Source organism: Diadema setosum, chromosome 9, assembly GCF_964275005.1.
Source record: "Diadema setosum chromosome 9, eeDiaSeto1, whole genome shotgun sequence".
Classification (NCBI taxonomy): Eukaryota; Metazoa; Echinodermata; class Echinoidea; order Diadematoida; family Diadematidae; genus Diadema; species Diadema setosum.
This window is the reverse complement of record NC_092693.1, coordinates 28728246-28754389: the sequence shown is the minus strand read 5'-3', so window position 1 is coordinate 28754389 and position 26144 is coordinate 28728246. Positions and strand designations below refer to the sequence as shown.

Here is a 26144-nt window from a genome sequence, read left to right as displayed (position 1 = left end):
CAAAGGTCATACATGTTTCTGCCCGTCCCTCACTGCATTGATCACTTGGCTTATAATTGTGTGCCACAGCCAACAGACAGACAGACAGACAGACAGACATGCAGACAGACAGACAGACAGGACGAATAACTTAAAAAATACAACACCTTTAACTCGGCCTCCAGGTTGAGGCACAGACATGAATACAATCTCACTTCACCATCACAACATCTTAAACATCTTAAACATCTTCAACATCATCAAATTTGAATAGATACACAAACTCACTACACAGTAATAAATTTCTGGATCACGTAGGAAGTTGCAGTATTTTCTCAGCATAAATTGTCCAATTTGATTAAATCCTCACTGTGTGATCTTAAGAGTCTTACAGAGAAACTAGTGAACCAAAAAATGACATCACAAGTCAACAACAGGATATCTTACCATTAAAGAGAGAGAGAGAGGTTTATGAAACAAGCAACAGAAAAAAGTCCTCACAATTTGATGCACACACTATCTCTCCTCCTTTCATTTTTCCATACAGCGTGCTAACATGCCTTCGCCGACTATCTTTGACTGTGTACATGTGGAGCACAGCCCAAACACAAACATATGTACCCCTGCATTTGACATTTATTTTGCATTTGATTGATGTGTAGTGCATAATTCACAACTATTCACTGATGCATATATAATACATATTTTTCTACATCAAATGCATAAAATTGAGCAGAACGTACGTCAGGAAAAAAGGAGCAACAACCCCAAAAACTCAAACAAACATACACAAAGAGTTTAGCAGTAGGTGTAAATTCGCAGCAAAGCACTCTGCAAATTGGCAATACTCCATTATGAATACATAATTGACTAGTACACATGAATCGGCCTTCATCTCAGGCAGGGTAGGAGTTGATCTCACAGAGAAGTGGTCGGGCCTTCAAGTCTGGTACTGAAGGTTCAACTACAGTGTGTGCAAGGACACACACACACATGTGATTGCAAGAATACGAATGTGCATATAGCTTTTAAAAAAATTATTCGAAAAGGAGCGAGGGGGGAGGGGGGAACCAGTAAATGGCTCTCCAAAGAGTCAAAGATCTATCTGGAATGTGACAGACACCAATGTATGAAGTTCCATTTTTACACACAGTACTACCATTGTATGAACATAAACAAAAGGGAGGGGGTGTGTACAGCAAAGGGAAGATCATTAATTCTGTACTTTTTTTTTATGGGGGGGGGGAGGGGAGAGGAGGAGGCATGTCACAGTATGAATATTATATGTTGCTCAGCTGGTTGCTTGGCAACCCTCAAACGACAACGGTTACACCATCACTGGCTCTGGGGCTCCTGTCTTGCTTGTTGGGGCTGGGGGTTCCATGCTCCTGGCTGGGTGGTTGACTCGCACCTTTAGCACTGGAGAAAAAAAAGAACCCAGGGATAAGGGAGCAATGAGGAACATGGCTTCAGTCACAGAGATAACAAAGCTGGGTACTCTTGCATGAAAAGATACAATCAAACGTAAGTCAGAAAATCAAACATAATTCAGGTATCAGCCAATCAGAATTGAGTATTCAGAGACTTAAGTTTGATTCTGACTTACCATGGTATGTCTGATCTCAACTTTTATGCAACAGTGCCCTGAAGTAATTAAGTCTAAAAGCAACTATACAAACAACTTAGGCTGGGAAATAGTATCTATTCTTTTCTTCCTTCGAAGAGACATCTCCACGAAAAGAAAGCACCAATATCATCAGCTGGCCCAGTCTCATTTTCCTGGTTTCTCTGACTGACTTTGTAATCCAAACAATCTGCCTTACATATTGCTAAATTTGCATAGATTAAGCTGTATTCCCTACCAAAGAAAGAACAAGAAGGGAAAAAACAACACACCTACCCATAACTAGGCTAAAAATATATACTCTCATAAACCTTTTGAATCTTTGAAAGTACACCTGGCTTGAGCGTACTCTTTTGGAAAAATAAAATTATTATCTCATCTTTATTAAATTGCTCCGAAATGTGCAACTATTACATTGCAATTTATTAATTTATGTCTTATCATTTTCCTGAAGGGGAACCCTGAACCAGTTAAAAGTAACTCTGAAAAAAAGAGTACTATTTTATAAGCACAGAAGTGAACATTTGATCCAAATCAGAAAAAGAAAAAATAGGAAAATTATGAAATTGTGAAGTTTTGCTAATGTTTGCCACACAGTTCTTAATTGATATGAATATGCATAAGAGTGAGCTGATGATGTTATCACCTGAGAATTTTCCTGTTTTGATTGTATCCAAAAAAATGACAAAAATTCAATTTCTCTACCATAAAAGTGTAAAAAATACATTATTTCTTGCTGATTAAGTTCAAAATAATCATCAGTCAGTCACATCAGGATCTGAGACTGGGACATAAAAAAGAAAAAAAAAACTAGAAATGTCGCTACGGCGACTGATGCCTCCGCCATAATGCATGATTCTCCCAATAGGTGTATAGTACAATGTCTTGACAATGTGTGATGACAGTTTCACATAACTGGCAAAATATCGAAATAACAGTTTTGTCAGAAATATCTTGAATGTTCACTTTCCACGAACTGGGTTTGCTATAATTGTCTATTAAAGAGTGCAGGTACACATATTTGGGGAATTGAAAATTTTTACTTGACTTCTGACCGACCTTATTATAAGTTTATGCATTGAGTATAATTTTCAAGGTATGACGAAAGAGTGTAATTACAGTACAAAATATTTTTTTTTCATTTAAACCTGACCTTTAACCCTTCACCTTTGACCTTTGACCTTCTGGCTGGAAATTTCCAAGAGAATCTCCATCAAGTAATACATGTACATATATTAAACACTTTTAAAACTAATAATGCAATCATTGCATATACTAGTATGCATGTATGAGGGAAATACAGTAGTAACATTTTGAGGAGTTGACCTTGACCTTTGAACCCCTGACTATTGACCCATGACCCCTAAATTCCCTAGATAATCCCTGCCAGTCAGTACATGCATATGTACCATGCTCCATGAAGATACATTGAACCATTTGCGAGAAAAGTGATATCTTGTATTGCAACATTTTCACCTAACCTTTGACCTTTTGACCTTTGACCTTATGACATGAAACTCTCTCTGGAGAATCCTTATGCAGTAGTACATGTCTACACTAAGTTTCAAGAAAATAACTGCGGGCATTGCATAGATATGGGGGAAATAGCAACATTTTTAGCATTTGACCTTGACCTTTTGACCTTTGACCTCTTGTCAATGTCACTAGAATCTACTCAACTAATTGTCCCATCATATATCATCCTTGGACCAAGTTTGGTGAAAGCTGCTTCATCCAGTTTTGAGTTATCACATAAACAGATAAATTTTAGGATTTGACCTTGATCTTTGACCTTTGACCTCTGTCCGATTTCACTGAAAAACTAATCAAGTAATTGTCCCATCATACATCATCCTCCAACAAAGTTTGGTGAAATTTGCTCCATACAGTCTTGAGTTATCGCGTAAACGGATACAATTTCATGATTTGACCTTGACCTTTGACCTTTGACCTTTAGCCGATTTCACCCAAAATCTTATCAAATCGTTGCCCCATCATACTTCATACTTGGACCAAGTTTGGTAAAATTCCAGTAAATATTACTCAAGTTATCGCGTAAACGAAAGCGGACGGACGTACGGACGTACGTACGGACGGACGGACAACCCGAAAACATAATGCCTCCGGCACCACTTCGTGGCGGAGGCATAAAAACCCTGAAATTTTAAGATTTTTAGTACAAAACTATATGGCAAGCTATATGGGGCAATCATATCATCAATTCATTCAATCGCATATTCATATTGAATTCTCAAGAAGTGTTTTGAATTCAAAATTTTGTCAGCTTTTGATCTAATGTTCATTGCTGTGCTTATAAAATTTTCCTCTTTCCTACCACATCAACTTTAAATTGGTCTGGAATTCTCCTTTCATACATGTACATCCTATCAATATTCCAATGATTAGTGATAGTTATCGATATAACCACAAGTTGTTATACTCTATGTTCTCATGCTCCGCAATGCAGCGAGTGTAAGTGATGCATGTTTGCTAATGGTAAAATGGCTGTCAGTAGAATTCTTCTCTCAATTCTTAGGCAGTTGCCGAGTAGCTATCCACTTATGTGTAAAGATGAAACTGAAAGGGATCATATTTCAGTTCTACGAAAAGAAACAATCCCACAAAAACTCATACTGGGCCACTTGAAGAGGGATTGGCTTGGCCTAACAATTAAATGAGCACATGCTCATCCTTGTAAAGTCTACAGAAATACTATTAAAAAAAAAAGGGAAAAAAAAGAAAGATTGACACTAACTCTAAGCATGACTAAAGAAACTATGCAATGAAAATGCATGTTGACTTGTGCTGATTCATGATAATATGGTCAGCATCACTTACGTGGCCAAATGAATATCTGGATTTGTGCCATATATTTAATTATATGTCTTCTACTATTTTTCTTCAGATTATTCCCACAAAACAAAAGCTTTCAAACCAAGATTCTGTGTATTACATCATCTGTCAAACATCGCTTTAGTACTAACATGATCCATAATAAAAGACATTGGAATGCATCTTTCCCTAAACTGTGTGTTTTGTGTGTTTCCATGTTACTAAGAATATGATTAACAAAATACAATGCTTAGCAACATGCAAATCATGCTCAGTCTAAGGCAAGAAGCAATCCAATGTCTTCCATTATTCGTATTAGTTCTTTACCAGTGATTGACAGATGACGTCATTGACAGAATCTTAGTTTGGAAGGGATTTTTTTTTTTTTTTTTTTTTTTTTTTTTGTCGTCATATCCGAGTAATTTGAAGTAAAATAGTACAGAAATTTATAAGACATATGGCACATACTTCGATATTGTTTTAGTCACATAAGTGAACATACCATGAATCAATACAAAAATCAAAATGCATTTGTATAGCATAGTCCCTTTAAGAGCCGCTATGCATACTTTCTTGAGAAGTAATGCTTCCTTGCATTAGACCCTGAATCTGAGAGCAAGACACTTGTCTCATTGGGAATGCTTTCTACTCCAAACTTGGCAAAACAAAATTTATCACCGGTAGAGAGTAGCAATGACGTGTTTTGCACAAAAGGATTGCGGAAACTGGACAAATGCTGTGAGAGCCACAAGACCGTGAATGCCAGGGACCGAGAAAAAACATTTTGGTCACATGAGCTTGAAATGACGTGCAAAGAATTTGAGTCCTCAGCCTCACGAATAAGGGCTCTGAATTTGTACACGCAAGCACAGGCTGCTTCTCAGGAGCCTTGGCCTTATATTGTCTATTCCTCTCGTCATGATTTGTATTGCATTAAATTTTGCCAAATAAATGAAATCAAAAATTACTTTTGCATTTATGTTCTGTAATGTAAATGGAAAAAAAAAAACCTGATTTGTCTTAAACTTGTACAACAGAACCAACATCTTCTGTCTTCGAGGATGACTAGCATGTGTCATAAAGTAAATATACATCTATGACAAATTTTGAAACCAACAACATCTTTGAAGAAAAAGAACAAGACTAGAAATGTCGCTATGGCAACTGATACGCCTCCACCATATCATATTATTCTCCCTTAGGTCTGTAGCACACATTGACTGTGTGAGACAACATCGGGTGATACTTCATGGTGGAGGCATTACAAAAAAAAAAAAAAAAATTAAACAAAGACAGAAATCAGTCATAAAACAAATATAGTCCAATGTTCCCATGGCATGCCATTTTTCAATGATTCATCTATTCTATATCAGCTATCAAATATCTTTGTCCAATTTCCTTCAATCCTTATATTGCTTCATTACTTTTGTTCCACTATGGAACACACAGGCTCTTTTAGCGTACACATTCTCCACTCAGCATGAAGTTATAATTATGTGAATAGATGCTTACATCTTTATTGCACTGCAATATCCTACCACACGGGTGGATTTTGAATAGCTTTAAAGGGGATGGCTAGTAACTGATCAGTGGGAATCAGTGGGAATGCTGGGGGATGATTGTTCCAATCCTTGTGGGATTCATTTAAGAGTACATTATATATCTATTGTTGTGTGAAAATTATCTGCTTCAGAATGGTCTCATATTCAAGTAATGGGCAGTTTAATGTTTCCAGGGCCCGTTAACGATCACCGTCACTGTACAGGCATGCTAACCTGGAAACATTGAACTGCACATTACTTGAATATGAGACCATTCTGAAGCAAATGATTTTCACGCAACAATAGATATATAATGTACTCTTAAATGAATCCCACAAGGATTGGAACAATCATCCCCCAGCATTCCCACTGATTCCCACTGATCAGTTACTAGCCATCCCCTTTAAAACTCTGTTGCACATAAGACTATATTCTACATTATGATAAGTGTCTACTGATACTACAAGTTAAAATACATGTATTAGTATACTAATAACAATGTATAGATATCATGTATCAAGTAATGCAGCACTAAATAGCTTGCAATCTATATGTAATGCAGTCAGCATATAATCAAAAACAGCATCACAGTCAACAGGCAATAAACAAAAAAAAGAAAGAAAAATGAAACGTGACAAACATACATGTACATGGAAATGACAGTAAAAAAACAAAACATGCACAACTTAAAATGCAGTACATTCTGAAGAAGGCAAACAATCATTGATGCATTAGCAAGATACTATGAGCATGCTAATATAAAAAACAAAACAAACACAAAACAAACCCAATAATTCACAAGGGAAGAAATCATTCCAAGGTTAAATCAACATGCAAAAAAAAAAAAGCTTCTTAAAGTGAATTATATAAATAATAAATAACCATAATAAATATATGGAAAAATTCTGTGATGGAATTTTGATACGCATCGATAAAAGTATACATTATAACTACTCAAGTAGCTTCATACGGCTGATAAGCATTGCATGAATGGTCAATGATCAACTGTTTCTTGGTGCCTCATTTGAAGAGAGGCCTGGAAGACACTTTTAACCTGCAAATAATATCTTTTCCTTAGTTCTTTTTTTTTTTTTCATTACCCTTACATCCAAATTTTAACCCAAAAGAATTCCAGTCTGAAATTTTATGCATGCTTGGCATACTTTTACATATACTCTATATGTGTGTATAAATTTTTAGTTCTTTCTGATACTTACAGACTCCACTGTCTTTACATCTTAATCAAGTGCAACATGGAAAGAGTGCATTGGAAGCCTCTAACTTGTATCACCAAAAGTTTGTATACATATCCTAAATCAGCCCCTACTTTTTGGAGTCATTATGCTGGACAAAGGGGGATAATAGCAAGAAGTGCAACCCAATTTACACTGTATGATTTTTTTTTTTCTTTAAGAAATATAAGTGCCAAACACTAAAGGTATTTGAGTGCTACTTGCTTATTCCTGTACATTCTCCTGCTGATCTATCAATAATGCAAGTCACCGCACAATGCTCATTTGTACAGCACTCCACACTTATTACAGTGTGTCTTTAAGTGTCCATTTTTACCAAAAGGCAATATCTTGTTTGTTTGCTTTTTCTAGTGTCATTCTATTTATGATATTGGTAATATCATGTGTTGTTTGAAAGTTTTTTAATCTCTGTAAATGAGAGAAGTATTTAGGGAGCTTTTTAAAAACCTCCGATATTCAGTACACATAATATGCAGACCATTATGACATGTACGCACGTCTCTGTTTGTTGTTGTTTTTTTTTCTTATCAGTGGCAGATCCAGGAGGAGGCGCAAGGAGCGCATGCCCCCCTTTTATCTTTTATTTTTTGTTGAAACAAAAAAATTAAAAGGAAAAAAGGGGGACATATGCGCCCTCTTTAATAAGGCACCCCACTTCACAGAATTCCTGGATCCACCCCTGCTAATGATTCCCACCAGGTTATCTCTCTATGTTGGTATATTATAAAGTTAATTTTGGATCAAGCATGGGTACAAATCACCAACAGGGGGAACTATTCCAACTCTATGGTTCCTACTTTAAAGGAAGGAGGGAAATCACAAAAATGAGGAAATTTCACTTTTAAATATGATGTACCCATACATCAGAACAACATTGAAGTCTACTTTATATCTGTTAACTTGTGCACATATAACTACAATCTATCAAACTACAGGAGAACACTGGGAATGTGTAACAGATGTGGTTTCAATATGGTCATAAATAACACAATATCAATAAAGCATGCCATGAAAGTTTCATTGGGTAAACTCAATGCAAAAAAAAAAAAAAAAAAAGTTAAGTTTTGTTTTTGTTTTCTTTTTGTTTTCTTTTAAATGCAAAAAGTTAAGTCAACTTAATCAACGGAGTGTTAAATAAGAGTGAAAGAAACAAAATAATAGCTGGCAAAGCCATTCAATGTCATGACAGAAATCAGGCAAAAATAAAGTGTTCACTTACGATCAACTACACAATACCACAATCAGTACCAACCATCAAGATTTTTTAAAACAAGGAAGAAAAAGAGAATGAGAGATGGCCAGAAGATTATTTGACTATGATCTACTAGATGTGAACATCATGTGATCTACATTCTCTCAAAGTTCATTCAGTCATGCTAGTTCTCTTGACAACATGCAAGAAGCCATGACTGTATCACTTCAAACAGTCTACAGACACAGAAAACTAAATACATGTTGTATCATCTTCCTGTCCTTTGCATTTGTTTCAGAACATCTTTCAGACATGTCCGTCATATCAAGTGACCTTTCAAAACTGTGAAAGTTTGCTTGGAAGATTCAGTGCACTCAGGCCATTTTAGTGTCTGCAAATACAAGTCTGCCACACCCATTTTTAAAATGTGCAGAGTGTTGCTGTAATTCATAGTCCCATATCAGCGTATTTGTGTATGGTAAACTCATATTTTTCACATACAGGTAAAATTAGCAGATATGAGTACAGATCAAAGAGATATTGGCAAAATTGAAATACTTTAGAAATGTGTAATTATTGCTTGTTCCTTTTTAACAATCTTGAGAGAAAATTTTAGACACCTATTTGTTTTTTCCTTCTTTTTGGTATATTCCACTGTTATGACGAAATGTTCCAATAATACAGATAAAACAATGATTTAGAAAGGATCTCAATCTTTAGTTACTTTACTAGAAGACATAAACATTCTTAATACTGATCTCCAACTGATTTATAAACATCATGAAATTTCATTACTGATGGAAAATGCACAGGAATAATGACACCAAATAGATGGAAGATGATTTTACATACAAAATATGAAGATAGAAAAAACAAATCCCACCTGAAATGCAGGATTTCTACTTTTGCCCACTGAATATATGATATATGTTGAGGGAATACGTCATTATTTTATCCCTTAAGGATACATCAAATGGTCTAGTTCAAGTCACATACTTTTTTTTTAAGCAAAAGCATGTATCAACCTAGCAACCTGTATGGGTCATGTGACCATCATAATTTTATGCAGCATTGTTCTGTGGCACACATATGACTAGACGTGTTTACACAACAGACAGACATTATTGTACAAACATGGCACAAACAAGAAAGAAGCGTTTCACATAATGGCAGACACAAACAGACAGTGAAAGAGAAAGTTTAAAAAATCACAATTTTCATACAAAGAATTCTAGTATTGAACAGAGATAAAAGTGAAGGAACTTCTGATTTGAAGAGTAATTTCTACCGCTGCAAAATGCACATGAAATCTCAACTAAAACTTTAATGGCAACAAAATATCTGTATGCACGTGTTTGACATATTCACACATTCTATAGTATCAGGTGCCTAATATTGTCTTGTTTAGTTGTGTCTTTTCTTTTTTGTAAAACTTTTGTTGAAGAAGTGCTTGACACATCTCACTAGAGTGCTATATGTATCCATGGAGGGTGTGGTAGGTCTATTCCAACTGGTTCAGGACTACACTGTACAAATTGTAGGTGACAGCTAATGATTGTAAAAGGGATAATCATATTACTCTCACTTTCCATAAAAGGAAATGTGCATAAATCAATATTCATACGCACAGTTCTGTTTGTTTGTTGTTGGTTGGTTTTTTTTTTTTGTTTTTTTTTTTTTTTTGGGGGGGGGTGTCAAAAAGTAGTATTTGTTGCATCCTTGAAATTTTCATCTGATTGGAAAACTAATGCATTGTGAGGAATTCTTTAATATCATTCAACAATTACAAATTTGATGCACATGATAGATACTGACAAGAAAGTTTTAGCCAGAAAGATACAGCTTTCAGAAGATGCCTCAACAGGAAACACAAAAAAAACAAAGGTTAATAGTCCTGAACAGTTTGATATGACTTCTGAATGACATATGTGATGCAGTTTGTATGTGCAGAGGAGTATATTTTTGGGGAATATAACAAGGAATTCATATGTCCTTGACTCCTGAACTTACCAGAGGAGATAACTTAAATCAATGAAAGTCGGCCGGTGAATGAATATTGGGTACTGTATGTGATGTCACATGTGAATTGTCGTAAAAGGAAGTGCAGTTAAGTGACAAAAAGGGGTGATAACTACATTTGATATTCATTTCATATGGAATTTATAGACCACACTAATACTCAGTAGGTATTAGGGTCAGGTATGTATTTGCAGAACACTATTACAGTCTGTTTTTTTTTGTTTTTTGTTTTGTTGTTGTTGCATTTTTCGGGGTATAAAGTATAATCAACTAAAGGAAAGGATATCAAGCTACAATCAACCTCTAATTTCATTCCATTCTGCTAAAGAAAAAAAAAGTGGAAAAAAAAATGCATGCAAGTTGGATTTTTTTATCTCCAGCTAGACTATTGGAAAAGTATACATATAGATATGATGATGATGACGTATTTACGATTTCACCCAAGGCACTGTTTAAACAGATCCCATGCATTCCGAGAGAGAGGCCGTGAACGTAAAAAGAGATGACATGATTTCATGAATAAAAGTCTGAATGGCGGGGGATAAAGCTAGATGGGGAGGGAATTTGAAGATGCTGCAATTCAAAAGGACAACTGAACATGTTAAAGTACTCTCTTCTAAAGCATCTACTACTGAAGACAGCTGGCAACAGAAACCTTTGAATTCACCTCCTACAAAACCACCAAGAAGTCACTCAGCTAAAATATTGGCCAATGTATTAATTTAAGAATGAAAGAGAAAGAGAGATACACAAAATATTCTTATGTTTAAAAATATCTTATTATTTCCATGAATGCAGAACATTTGCTTTGGGTTTGACTATTTTTTTCTATCATTTTTGTTTTGTTTTATTTTGTTTTTGTTTAATGAAACTTCTCAACATTCCATCACATTTTGAGATTGTCTCATTAATCCAGTCTTGCATATTGCCGTAATTCTCTTCAATATTTTTGTCAACATTTTTTTTTTCATACCATAACAAAGAAAGTTAAAGGCTTCAATACACAAGCAGCATCATGCTGCATTGCAGAGCTAACACCTTTTCAAACTGATTTAACAGTGAAGAAAACACTCTCTGGAGGGACTTCTTGGCAGTTTTGAGGCAGGTAGTCATACATGTTAGTAAAGTGGGAAGAGAATCATGAGGAAAGACACACAGACAACCCTAAGTCTACATGGTTCCAAATATTTGGTGCAGAATTTCATGAGAGTGCAATTGTTTCATGATTTCATGATGTTTTTTCCCCCATACCTTCCAGCATGATGGATGGCCCCACACAAAGATCAAGACACACATTTCTTCACAGATAACAGCATTTATAATATGAGCATATAGCATTTACAATATATATTTCACAGCCAGCCTTAACTGAGCCCCCTGAGAATAAATTCCTTGTTTTCCTCCGTTTGGAACATGCATATGTGCCAAACTCATTTCACAACAACACTGTCAAACAAAACTCTTTTCTTTTCATTTACTGCCCAAAACCCATTTAAAATTCAAAACTCATGCCAAATATCACATCTGCCTTGGACTGTGTTTCTGCTTTTCTTGTCTTGAAATATCAAGATTTAGCAGATAATTTTTACCATACCACCATAAACAATCCTCCACTGTTTTTGATTATCATTGTTATTATTATAATGTTCTCTTTTTTTAAGGGGGGGGGCGTTCTATTTTCAAGATAGAACATTTGGGTGCATCATAACCCCACAGCAGACATAATGGGGAGAAAAAGGGCTGGGCTAACATGTACGCTTTGGGCATGAATGATGCATTTACACAAACAGCTGAGAAACATACTTTGAAAAGCAAAGCATACACTCCTTTTTTTAAAGAAAAAAGGGCTTTATGAGGTCCCAATAACACAAAATTTTTGTGCACACCAAACTACATTGAAAAAATGCTGTGTACTATACTACAGTATGAAAGTAGCCAGATGTTTGTTGCCATTTTTTTTTTTCTTTGCTGTTGTGACACAAAAACAATTCAATAAAGATATTAATGAGAATAATATCAATAAAAAAAGATTGATTGATTAATATAACCAAAGGTATGCATATCTTGGGGCAAGTTATAATATTGTAATATAGATCAATAACCTCATATGTATGACAGCGGTGGATATGCATGATTAGCACATAAATCAAAAGACAGATAAATGGTACTAGACAGGTAGCTTCCTCCCCACACTGCTACAACTTCTCCCAATTCTGTGAGCCACTTGTGGTACAATGCTCATTTAGATATGGCATTTCAGTATCACAAATGTAACATTTACTCGATCAGTTCTACATTCTTTTACACGTGCATACCAGATGATCAGAGAAAATGAAAAGAAATGTGTTTCCTCACTGCTTACTCAAGAGTTAGAACTACAACATTGTTGTTGTTGCTGTTTTGATTAAAGATCAGTTTAAAAAAAGGAAATTGCTACATATATAGCAAAGGCTTAGAAAGACTTTTACCCCCATAGTTTAAAGAATATGTTAGATGTTTGTTCAAAGAAGGAGATGTCCCAATTACAATACCTTCCTGTACAATTTTGTTTGACAATCAAAAATTCTTTCATTTCCAGATAAGCTGCTAAGAACAGGAACCATTCACAATAACATGTGCATTTAGCAAAAGAAACATTGCACGCCAGTTTGTTGTGCTCTTTATGAAACAATAATTGCTATGCTCTTTTATAAGTGATAATGATTTGATTATCTCAGTACAAGGCTTTGTTCTCAAAGTCTTATTATTGTTATTATTCTTATTTCTACACCTTAATTTCCCAGAGTTTGCCTGCATCTCCTATGACAGAATTGTACATCAAACACGAAAATCTCTTGTATCCCTTTTCAGCAGTACTTACAGAGTACTTGAAATGGTTTGAAATTCCCTAAGGCACTCATTCATAGAATACTCCTGCAAACCAAAATTTCATCTCCCCTACCCTCCCTCGTCCCCCTCCCCCAACCCTATCACTATCGTATTCCCCGCAGAGTGTTACAGCCCACATGCCTGCTTGCTACAGACAACTAAATCTTATTCTCTGGCACAAGTAAAATGATTGGGCACTTGCTTGCTCTATAGGTATGGGCACAATGTTTCTTTTATAATACAGGACTCTTGACACCCCCCCCCCCCCAAAAAAAAAAAAATAGATATATTTGCTTGCTTTAGGAGGTACGGGCAACAACGTCTGTTTTAGTATTTTATGTACAGGGCTCTTGCCCCCCCCCCCCCCCCCAAAAAAAAAAAAATGGAAAAAAAAAACTGGGTAGGCAAGTGAAAAATTTTCTGGTCTACCCCGCCTCTTGCTTGGCATGACAAAGACACAGGACCCGGGTCTCCAGGGTTGACTTACCATATCCCTGTCCCTGGAGGAAGAGTCTGATGGACTCGGCCAGCTTGGCAGGCTGCTCCTCTAGGATCATTCCTCCACAGTCGGCTACCTTCATCCACTGGGTGCGGCTGGGGTCCATTCGACCATTCATCTCAACCTGCCGGGGGGGGGGGGGGGGGGGGGGGGGGGAATACAGGAGAAATTACTCTCTCTCTCATTTGAATGTGTCTCTGTGAGAGGCAGATGACAAAATATGCAGATTGTGTAATGATATCAAAAAGTCTATGAATAATTCAAATATTATTACATTATCATTAACAATGATGATTATAATTACGATTAATATCACTGTTTATTGAATTATGAGTTTATATCTTTATCATTACAACTGCTGACAGTAATTCAGATGTATATCAGTAATAGTATTGTTCATAATCACATTAATCACAATAATGACATTGAAGGAAGAAATAGCTCCTGCAAAACACATTCACTTCTCATTTTGATAAAAGCCCAGTACATCCTTCAAATTTCAGTCTAAATAGTTAAAGCCGCTTATATAATGAATATGAATATGCAGCAGTATGTGGCCCCTGTATGTTTTCCATTGCCATCTATGGCAAAGTTCTAGCAGAGATAGACACTTGGCTATTTTGCTACAGCCTCTCATGGCAGAAGAATGGCATGACGTTGTTTTTTTCTTCTCAACTTTCAGTTAATCTACTCTCTTCACCCCATGACTCTACGATTCCTTTCAGAATTCTCTGCTACAAAGCTCTATACCACTTTCTCTAAATCTGTTCTGCTTACAGCTACTCTACAGCCATAAAAATGTTCCTTTTTCTCCACCTTATCATTTATCACTTTTCACCTCTCACTTTTTCTCTCAGAAGCTCTCGGCTACTTTTTCTTGTCGTTCAATTTGGAACTAATCTACAGCAAAAGAATCCCCCTTTCCCCTCTACTTCCTACCCACCTTCCCTGTTATTCTTATACTCCTTTTAAGGACTATACCACAAAGTGTTGCGTAACACCCTCCATCTGCAGAACGTCTTCTTTGTACTCACCGAATCATTGACATGCGGTGAATTTGCCCCTACTATGAGAATGGAGTGGGCCTTGATGAAGCGAGTGTTCTTCTGCTTGTTCTTGTCCAGTTCGCGCTTGATGTTCAGATCTGATCGTCTACATTGTTCATTGAAAAAAGAAAAGAAAAGAACAAGGAGTCAGAGGCTACCTGTTTGGAAATCTTTGTTTCTTGTCACACAAATTCAAATTCTCCATCAAACAAGAAGTAGCTGTTTGGTTTTGGGCTTTGTTTGTTTTTGCTGGCTTTTTATCGTTTATTTCATTTTTTTTCTTTAGTCACATACTAATTCCTTGTACCGAGGGAAATCTCTTGGTTAAAATGACTTCTTTCCCACTGGCTCTTCCAGCAATACACCTGCCTCGTTCACCCAACACTTTTTAATAATCAAAGAAGGCAGATGGTGTCATAAATGTTTACTGAAATGACCGTGCACACATTTCCTTCCATACATATGTATATTCAGCAGAACAAATGGGTGAGCCCCCTCCCCCCCGGCATTCCTACAAAACAGAACTAAAAGTGTTTTAGCGTGGTCACGCAGTAGTGTGGTCATTTAGATTCCCTTTTACAATTTTACCACACTGTCTTCGACATTTTCTACTGCAGCAATTCTACAGAAAACTAGACCAGAATGCCCAGAACTAAAACCTGCCTGAGGCTGTATCGGAATGAGAAATAAGCCTCATTCAAGCACTAACAAGCATACTGAACTAAATCAAACCATACCGCACCATACATCATCTATACAGGACATTTTAGCGGCGCATTAAAAACGCGTACTGTCTGCTCAATTTTTACCGTTCAATATCAGAGCATTTTGAACGAAACGCATTAGGCCAACATATTAAAGATAATAAAAAGTTTTGGTACCTCAAAAGTTTCCCTGAATTTCCGTGTTTAAGGTTAAAGTATCTATCATATAACTAACACTGTGAGACTTACTCGCCCCAAAGTGCTCTCATTTCTTAGTAATCATGTAATTAACTGCGACCAGCAGCCCCATACGCATAGCGTAATGGGGCTTCGCATTGTAGCATTCAGGATCATGACAGATTTAGTATCGCGGGTAAATATCAACTTAAAATCCACAAAATTCTTCAATTTGAAGACTTACCAATTAAGTTGAAGTCTTGAAAACAGGCTTCGAGCAACGTTTGGTTCTGCCAATAGTCCCTTTCTGTTCGAATTGATGACTGAATGTGACTCTGTCGAGAGGACCTTGGGAGAGCTGCATACACTGATTACTACGGCCAGCGCATACGCACACATCACATGCGAACAAATTTCAAATCCATGAACGGATAAGATGTTTGTGTGCGCATGCGCTGGCCTTCAATTCAGTGTAGCTCTCCCAAGGTCCTCACATTCAGTCATCAATTCGAACAGAAAGGGACTATTGGCAAAACCAAACGTTGCCCAAAGCCTGTTTTCAATACTTCAACTTAACTGGTAAGTCTTCAAATTGAAGAAATTTTTGGATTTTAAGTTGATATTTACCCGCGATACTAAATCTGTCATGATCCTGAAAGCTACAATGCGAAGCCCCATTTAGCTATGCATATGGGGCTGCTGGTCGCAGTTAGCTACACAGTATGCGTATGGGGCTGCACGCTGCTGGTCGCAGTTATCATGCAATAATGGTTTCGCACAATACGTGTACTACCTGTACGGTGGCGGCTCTGGTACAAAACCATTATTGCATGATTACTAAGACATGAGAGCACTTTGGGGCGAGTAAGTCTCACAGTGTTAGTTATATGAAAGGTACTTTAACCTGAAACACAAACTAAGACAAGGAAATTCAGGGAAACTTTTGAGGTAATACCAAAACTTTATATTATCTTTAATTCCCCATAGGCTACCGTTCTTACTTGCCGTTCAAGATCACACCATATTCAATTCTGTCTCATCTGTTGCGCGAGCGTTTGCTGAGTGTGCAAACGCTTGATACTACTAGTGCACGTCATTTTGTTGCAATTCACAAACGCGCAAACATCTTGCTAGTAGTTGCTTGCTTCATACGCAGTTTTAGGGGCTTCCCCTTTTCAGCGCTGGGATGTGACTGCCGAGTCAACTTCAAAGCCAAGTAGAAGCCCGGTATTTTGGGGCAGTTTATGCTTGCTCTACTTTGATTGTAGATGATAATAATTACATTGGATGACATTGATTCATGGAATACCAGGGAATATTGCACTCGTTAGGGTCAATATTGCACTCATCTTCGATTCGTGCAATATTGGCCTAACTTGTGCAATATTCCCTGGAATCCCATTCATAGCCATCCAATATAATATACATGTAATACCACGCCAGATTGGGAGTGTTTGAGTGCTCTGTGGAAATAGCGAACCACGACTGTGAGCAATTTTTTGAGTCAAGTCAATGGCTTCACACTTTTTGCAGCAACCAACACATTCACCACATGTGCCTATGCCAGATATAGGTTTTCCTAACAAAAGAGAATCAACTTTTTGCATTATGCTGTAGGGCTTGTTATGCACATTCTTCTAATGTCAACAGGTATTTTTTTATCACTTTGTGTTTGAGCCCTCTATAGGCCAGCATGGTACAGTGTGACATGCTTTTGGAGCACAGTGGGAGGAGGTTCACTTTTGGCTCAGTGCGGTACCGTACACCCTTTAGGAGAGCAAGCGCTTGAATGCACCCATACTTACTTGATGTAGGAGTTGACAAAGAGTGAGAGATTGAAGGCGTTGACATTCTTGGCCAGGTTTTCTCTGAACAGAGACACCAGCTCATGATGTGTTTCCATCGTCCGCTGACATACAAAGAAAAAGAGAAGGCAACAATTTCAAACTTACTATCATTAGCTGATTGTAACTTAAACACTGTAAGCCCCCTGGGACTGGTTAAACATTTCTTCCTCCTTTAAATTCATTCCTGTCTTGGAAATAAACCCTGATAGTAAAAAGAAAAAAAAATGAAAGACAAGGACCCTGTTTTCATTGTGAACAAGTGCTGCCCACATATTAGGATACAAAAAATGTATACACTGCAGCTCTCTTCAGTAGTAAAATCAAGGAAGACATTTACTTGGGGTTGTGGGCCAGGATATGAAAGGATTCCATTACTAAACTGAACAAAAAAGTACCCACAACACAAAAAACATACAACAAAACAAACTTTATTGCACAATATGAACATACCTTCCCAAAGTAGTGCCAGAGAAGGTATTCCTGTGTGTAGCTGGTCATTCCATTCTTCTTGAGATAGTATGCTGATACCTGCAGATAGAGACAGCAAGCAAACAAAAGAATTATCTACACTGAAGTCTTCACCTCAACATATCATACATACTTTTCATTGTACTTACTTGCCACTGGAATGTTTTGAAGAAATCAATGCCATGGCAATCAGAACTCAACAAAAACTATAGAGCAGTCTGTCCAGAGATTCATGGAAATGAGACAGGCTTAATCAATAGTTACGTTCAGACGACAAGCCCTAACCTCGAGGTTAAGCACTTGCCCCCTAACTTCAACGTGCGTCCACACAACGAAGCTTAACCTCAAGGTTACGAAACCTTGAGGTTAAATTCCTGCCCCTTTGAGTGCGTTGATTTTTGTGTCCACACGGTGCTTAACTACGAGTGGGGACCTCCCATGGCTTGTGGTTAGAGCGCTAACCCTAAGATATCACGTGGCTCTTAACATCGAGCTAACCTCGAGGTTAGCTAACTACAAGTGCATCTACACGGTCCCTGACTACAAGCTTAACCTCGAGGTTAAGGCTTGTTGTCTGAACGTAACTAATGACACACAATTCACAAAACTGTGTGACTAGATAAATTTGTGATAAAAATTGTGATAAAAAAACAAAACAAAACAACATTGCGACAGAATGAGAAGTGATTATCAACCCTCATAAGGAAGTAAAGGCAATGATAATCTATCTTGGAGAGGAACTACATTTTATTTACACTTAGGAAGGTAATATTTCTGCTTTGCTGATAATTTGCAAGTACTGCCACTGAAGCCAGCAAGGGAAATCAGCTCATTTGTAAGGAAAGCCCTCAAAAGGGTTAATTATTCTTTGTGTGTCTATGTTGTGTATGTGTTTGTGTATGTTTATATGTGTTTGTACTGACATCCTAACAATGCTGAAAACTTTTTTTTTTTTTTTTTTTTTTTTTTAGCGGGACAGAAATACATGTACTTACCTTTTGCTGAAACCATTCTGACCATGTTGACTGAGTTGACACACAGTTTACTAGAATGAGGGCCTCAACGTACTCTGGGTGACTCAGCTGGAAAATTACAGATGAAGAACAACACATATATTGCTGATTAAATTCCACAGGAAATCCACGGCAAACAAGTCATTTCGCTGGCATATGCTTGAGAATAGCAAACCTTGCTTTATTAATTCTTACAAGAAAATAGTGGAACTAACAAAATAATATCTCTAGAAACCTACGGTAGGACATAACTACTTATTGCTACCAGAGGGTGTTTCATAAAGCTGTTCTGAAGTTACGAATGACTGAAGAACAACTGGTGATCAGATATTGTGCTGAATTATTGAAATTCTGATAAGTATAGCACATCAGAACTGATCACCAGTTGTTTGAAAGTCGTTTGTAACTTTAAAAACAGCTTTATGAAACACACACCCCCTGGAGTCATTCCTTATTGCTTTGCTCACCAAGAGCACATTTTGGATCATCCACTCATCCATCCAGGTGTAACTTTAAAGGGATGGTACAGTATTGGTGGAGATGAGAATTGGGATTTTAACTTTTTTTGAGATACCAAGAAAACACTTATGATATAGTACAGAGCATACCATTTTAAGAGGAATTCAAAGTTTACTTGATGAAAATCGGGTTTGGAATGACTGAAACATCCAAAAACAAAGTAAGACAAAACAATCATAATAAAGTGTGGGTCCCACACTTTATTAGAATCGCTCTTTTTTGGATATCTCAGCCATGTCAAAACCAATTTTCATCAAATAAATGTTGAATTTCTCATAGAATTATATGCTCTTTCATATTTCATAAGAGAATTCTCATTACCTTACCAAAAAATGTTAGAAACCTGAAATTAGGCCCCAACCAAAACTATACAATCCCTTTAACGCATGAATTGGAGAACAAGGCAAAAATACCAGGTAGAGTTTTCTTCTGCTACATTGTAAACACACAAATGAAGCACAGGATAAGTCCACCTTCATATACATGTGGATTGAGCGAATGCAGCAATATTAGTAGAACACATCAGTGAAAGTTTGGGGAAAATCAGACAATCTGTTCAACAGAAATGAATTTTTGAAGTTTCCGCTCAGTCACTGCTGGATGAGAAGACTACTACAACCTGTGATGTCATATGCGTAGAACGATATAAGGAAAATATAAAGAAAATTCAACATATTTTCACTTTTCTTGCATGATAAAAGAACACCTGACTTGCCTCTTTCACAAAGGGGAATATTACCCTCAACATCCGACAGTGACAAATCAAGGAAATGTGCACTTTTTTTCAAGAAATAAAATTTTGTGAAATTCCCTTTACATTTTCCTTATATCGTTCTACGTAGTGACATCATACACTGTGGTAGTTTTCTCAACCAGCAGTGACTGCCCAGATACTACTTAAACAAGAGACCCGGGGGTCACGCGCTCACCTGAGTATCGCAAGTTCACCTTCCATGCATTCTTGCAGACTCTTACCTGAGAACACTGGAAACTTATGGTAGGGGTAGCTTTGAGAATGAGGGCATGGTGTCCATTTACATATTCTATCACACTGGTAAAAATACCTGCCAAGTACACTGTACTTTATAGAACGTTGGATTATGCAGCTCAGAAAAAAAGACTTTAAGCCCTATCACTTTTGATTAGAACTAGAGAAAAATATTATTTAATATTCATTAATTTAGGAGGTTTGGACCCCCTGGGGCCCACAAGGAAGCATGGTGCCCATTCAAACACTTTGAGATCTTATCCCTATGGGAATGCTACTTGACAAGTTTGGTGAAAATCCATTATTTTGTTTTCAGCAAGAAGATGAAAATTTAGGCATGCATTTAGACCCCCCCCCCCCCCCATCCCATCCTGCTTCCTTGGGTCCCAAGGGGATGGGGGGGGGGGAGGGCACCCCTGATTCTCCCATGAACAAACTTGAAACAACAGTCATCAATATACTGACTCATTGTATTAACTTAGCTCAATCACTTCCAGTTCTAGAGAAAATCTGTAAAGATTCCTTACAGGAGGGGGGGGGGGTGGGTGGGACCCCTTGGGCCCCCAGGTGGGGCATGGTGCCCATTTGATGAAATTGAGATTCTATCCGCCTAGGGATGTTACCTGCCAAGTTTGGTGAAAATTAGTGATAGGGTGCTAAAAAGATGAAAATTTACAATTTCGGTCCAAATTTAGGCCCCCTGGGGCCCCCCAGGTGGGACATGGTGCCCATTTGATGGGAGTGAGATTCTTTCCCCCTAGGGATGCTACCTGCCAACTTTGGTGAAAATTCATAATGGCATTTTCAGGAAAAAGATGAAAATGTACAATTTGGGCCCCATTAGGAACCCTCCCCACCCCCCTCCTCTGGGTCCCAAGGGGGGCACCCCTGATTCTGCCATGAACAAACTTGAAACTACCATCATCAATGTACTAATTCATAGTATTAACTTAGCTCTATCACTTCTGGTTCTAGAGAAGAAGATTCTTTAAGATTCCTTAATTTTTTTTATTTATTTATTTTATTTTTTTTTGGGGGGGGGGGGGTTGGGGCCCCTCTGGGGGCCCCCCAGGCGGGGTATGGTGCCCACTTGAACAAATTGAGATCCTATCCACCTAGGGATGCTACCTGCCAAGTTTGGTGAAAATCGGTCAAGGGGTTCTCAAGAAGAAGATGAAAATGTAAAAGTTTACGCACGACGGACGACGCACGCCGGACGCCGGACGGCTCAGGTGAGCTAAAAATGTACAACTTTACAATGGAATGTCAGATTTTCCCCACACTTTCACTGATGTATTCTACTAATAATGCTGCATTCACTCAATGAGCATGTATATGAAGGTGGACTTGTCCTCTAATGGCCTAGCCAGCCTTTGAATGGGCTATTGTTTTCTCCACTCAATAAGTTTTGAGAAAGCATAGCACTCCAGAAGGATCCCCCCCCCCCTTTTAGTACATCCACAATACTCTGTAACTGAAGAGTTTGTTTGGAAAAACCGATAAGTCCATATTTGCCAAACAGAGATATTTGCGATTAAAGGTCAAGAAAAATACAGAGAATAATAAGAAAATTTTTGCTTCTTTTGACCATAACTTCAAAAATGTACCTTTATATGCAGTGACCAATATATCATTTTAAAGGTATTATTTTGTACTTTATGACAGAGACCGTACTTCAAAATCTTCAAAAATGGACTTATCGGTTTTTGCAAACAAACTCTTACAAACTATACATAATCTCATGCTATACCCTTGAGAGAGTCCAGATATTGGAAACCCACCTACCACTGACCTAGAAACTTCAAAACAGCACACAAAGAGATGCTTTGTGTTGCATTATATGTTTGCTGATGCCTATGAAGTTTAATCTGGTAGTCTTGGGATAGCAGTGTTCAGCGTGCATCGTTTGACAGGAATTTTCACTCACTTCAAATCTTCCGAGAATATTTGCACCAGCTCCAACTCCAAAGCCAATGAACTTTTTAATTCTATTGAGCAAACACAAATAAGAAGAATTCAATGAATCAATTATTTCAACCTTTATTAAAGATAGAATACTAACAATTGGGATATTATGAAGTGCAGGCATTTTTTTTTTTGAATTATGACTTTTAATTTGAAATGGAAAAAACAAATGAATTTGAGTGTCTGGGTAAAGACTAAATAGAAAGAAAGTTTCTTTAAATGCACAAGTTAACCTGTATCACATTTATTTCATAGCAAAAGAGGGTCCTGTATAAATCTGCATACCTATCAGATTTCTCAGGTAAATTTCTTCAAGGAAAGTTGCACTATGTGTTCAAGTTGATCACAGAATCACAGTACAATCAAATAAATAGATCAGCAAATCTTTGTAAAATCAAACAAAATTGAGGTCAATTTCAAAGTTACGCATATCAACAACAAACAGAACAAAACAAAACAATGCAGTGATGCTGGTCATGCTCTGCAATATAAATCACATTTAAGGTAATGACGTTACTCCTTCACATTTCTTCAGAAAGTGTAAATATCTCTACAAATATTCTTATCACCCACTTCAGCTATCTGTTCACAAAAACATTCACTGCTATACAAATTATACGCCATATATTTAGCAAGTCTAAATTTTCGCGATTCGGGACTGCCTGACAATTTCGCGAGTGGTTAAATTCGCGATAATCAAGTACTGAACGGAGAAATGTATATGTGTGCGTCACATTCATATCGGGATCAGAGCTATTATTTCTTAGTGTCTTTAATTTCGCAAAATTCACAAAAATAAAAACATCGCGAAATATTCGGCAAACACAGTACTCTGCAATAATTTGAGAAGAGGGGTATTTCTGCTTCTTGTAATTCATTACACAGAAATTAACTGCTGACAACATATCTGCCCTATAGCCATCAATACTAAATTACGGGCCTTCACTGAATGGAGAAACTGTCTCTGAATGGAGTATTATTCACTGCATGCATTTACCATAAACTCAATTAAGCATGTGATACTGAGCAGCTCACCTGAAGTGGTTCAACACACTGATGAGGGTTTCTGCTAAGCAATCCATGTCAGGGTACTCAAACCTGGAATGAGAGGGTAGTGCAACATATTGATAAAACAATCATGTCAATATCCAACTTTAAAAAGTAACAGAGTAGCTAAACATATCCAGTGAAATACCTTTTATAGGATTACTTGTTGATAATAATATCCCTTCAATACCTCTGAAAGGGAAAGAGGGGTGAAAAAGGTTTGCAGCAGGGCCCCATTTCATAAAAGATGTTAGGATAGCAACTTATGCTGGAATGGCAACTTCCAATAGCAACAGCCAATCAGGAAGCTGGATTCTTGTCGTTATCATGATAATTGCCACTCTAGTAGGAGTTGCTATCATATCAAATTTTTATGAAATGGGGCCCAGGTGTCTTGTACTGATGAGGGATATTTGATAGCTAGTTTGTACATGCTGGTACGTCTAAGTAGACATTCACACCACTAACATGCACCTGGTGTGTAATCCTCTTCTCTAGTTCTATGTAAGAAAAGTCACTCAGTGCACTCCTGTTTTAACTCACACATTTATAATAAATTCTCATTACAACAAAGTAAAAATTCAGGTCCCAAAATCATCATCTATACCTCTTTACATACTTTAATATTTGGACATAGTCAAATTTCAAAATAATGAAAGAAAACTGCCGGTCCTCTGGCTTTGTTATAACGGGAGTTGCCTGTCTGTGTTTATTAATCACATACTGCTCTCCATACCTCAGTATCATCATAAATGTAATTACCTCCGCCAAGGGAGGAGGTTATGTTTTCGTTACCGTTGGTTTGTGTGTTTGTTCGTTAGTTAGTTTGTTTGTTTGTTTGTATGTGTGCAAAATAACTCAAAAAGTAGTGAACGGATTTATATGAAACCTGCAAGAAAGGTTTAGAATGACACAAGTAACAAACGATTAACTTTTGGTAGTGATCCGAGAATATTTGGGGAATTTATGAAGGTTTTTTTATATTTTGGTAGGTAGGGTCATTGAACTTGGGAGTTCAGGCTGCGCGTATTTGAGGTTTGCATGCGCGCACTAAAGTGTGTGCTCTAGTTTCTGTTGGGGCAAGGCGCGCCTTGCAGCTGAGGGTTTACGACGTAACAAAGGCTTCTATATTGGGAAATCGGGGGACTTTCAGCACACAATGCTATAAGTACGTATGGGTGGAAATCACTGATATCTCTATCGAAGAACAAGTTCAGTGAAGGAAAATCAGCTGCATGCTTGGCGGAGGTCTGCGCTCTCAGAGTGCTTTTCTAGTTTCAATATGATATACTAAATGCCAAGATGAATGTCAGTGTGTCAACAGGTGCACAGACTCCCCCCCCCAAAAGGGGAAAACTGAGGTAACACCAAGTAACCATGGAGATGATCTTGGTAATGATGCAAACATTTCTCACCCTTCAGGGAGCTGAGCAGCCCCCTGCTCCTGGCCAGGGGCGTTGATGTGAAAAACACAGAAGTGCTTGAGGATCGGCTGCATGTCTGGGAAGTTGAAGAAGCCCTGGAAGCAGGACACGTCTGCAGCGATGCAATGCAAACAGAACAAAACATGGAACGAACTATTTCATATGGTAAATACGGCACACTGATAATGACAAATAAGGCTTAAAATCAGGAACATCGTGATATTACTGATAGCTGTACATATGTACAATGTAGCACTACAGTGTACTCCTATCATAATGAACATGGTTATAAAGAAATTCTCGTTACACCAAAGTAAAAATTCAGGTCCCAAAACTATCATCTATTATATCTATACTATACTGTTCAGCTAAGACAACTTCTGGATATACATGTAACAAAAGAAAACTGCTGGTCGTGAGGACTTTGTTATGACAGGAGTCGCCTGTACTGGGAGCATTAACCCCAGACCTTGATGATGCGTAGCTGTACAATGTAGTTCTCATTGGTAAATCACAAATGGGGATTTAATATTACACAGAAGGCCAATACTGCATCCTAAAATTGAAACATTCTTTAGCTGTTGCTACATGATATCAAGAACTCACTGAAGATGCATTTCTTCCTACACACAAAGGAGTGGTGCCATGGAAAGTTTTTATGCATTTATGTTCCTATATGTATAGGGTGCCAGAAGCATAGTCTTTTAGGATCATCCGTCAGTCGTTCGTCCCAGCTCTTGTTATCATGACTGCGACATGAAATGTGGCTGTGCCAATCAGATTTGAGGCAACATCCTTCACAGTCGCATGTCAAAAATCATTCGCTAAAATGACATTTTTCACCAGGCAATAATTTTGGCATGATTAATTGCACCTTGGGTGCTTTGAATACAACTACTACTACCCTAGAATAGATGCATCAATACACCTGGTGATTCCTACTTTGCACCAGAAAGCCACATTCATTCTTCTTCTTTCTTTTTTATTCTACAACTACATGGTACACCAAAACATCACAACCTTCATTTCGTAAGCATTAAATGAAGTCAGACAAGCTTTTGGAAAAACCTCTAAGTACCCTAGCATGGTATAAAGCATCAGCTCAGCACATTATGAAGGCCATGTTGAGTCGAAATAGC

The 26144-nt window shown here is 37.5% G+C and overlaps 1 protein-coding gene across 1 annotated transcript in view; it reads right to left on the bottom strand.

The window, feature by feature from the left end:
* Window positions 1-211: 211 nt before the first annotated feature.
* LOC140232958 (protein NDRG3-like) overlaps window positions 212-26144 on the bottom strand; it is a 47820-nt gene continuing 21887 nt past the window's right edge. The window contains exons 5-14 of the mRNA XM_072313068.1: window positions 24997-25117; window positions 23570-23632; window positions 22497-22557; window positions 19045-19131; window positions 18032-18109; window positions 17540-17643; window positions 14842-14959; window positions 13796-13931; window positions 10873-10888; window positions 212-1398 (exon numbers count right to left, since the gene is read on the bottom strand). Of these exons, the coding sequence (XP_072169169.1) occupies window positions 1293-1398; window positions 10873-10888; window positions 13796-13931; window positions 14842-14959; window positions 17540-17643; window positions 18032-18109; window positions 19045-19131; window positions 22497-22557; window positions 23570-23632; window positions 24997-25117 (890 nt within the window). The 3' untranslated portion in view covers window positions 212-1292. The remainder of the gene's footprint in view (window positions 1399-10872; window positions 10889-13795; window positions 13932-14841; window positions 14960-17539; window positions 17644-18031; window positions 18110-19044; window positions 19132-22496; window positions 22558-23569; window positions 23633-24996; window positions 25118-26144) is intronic.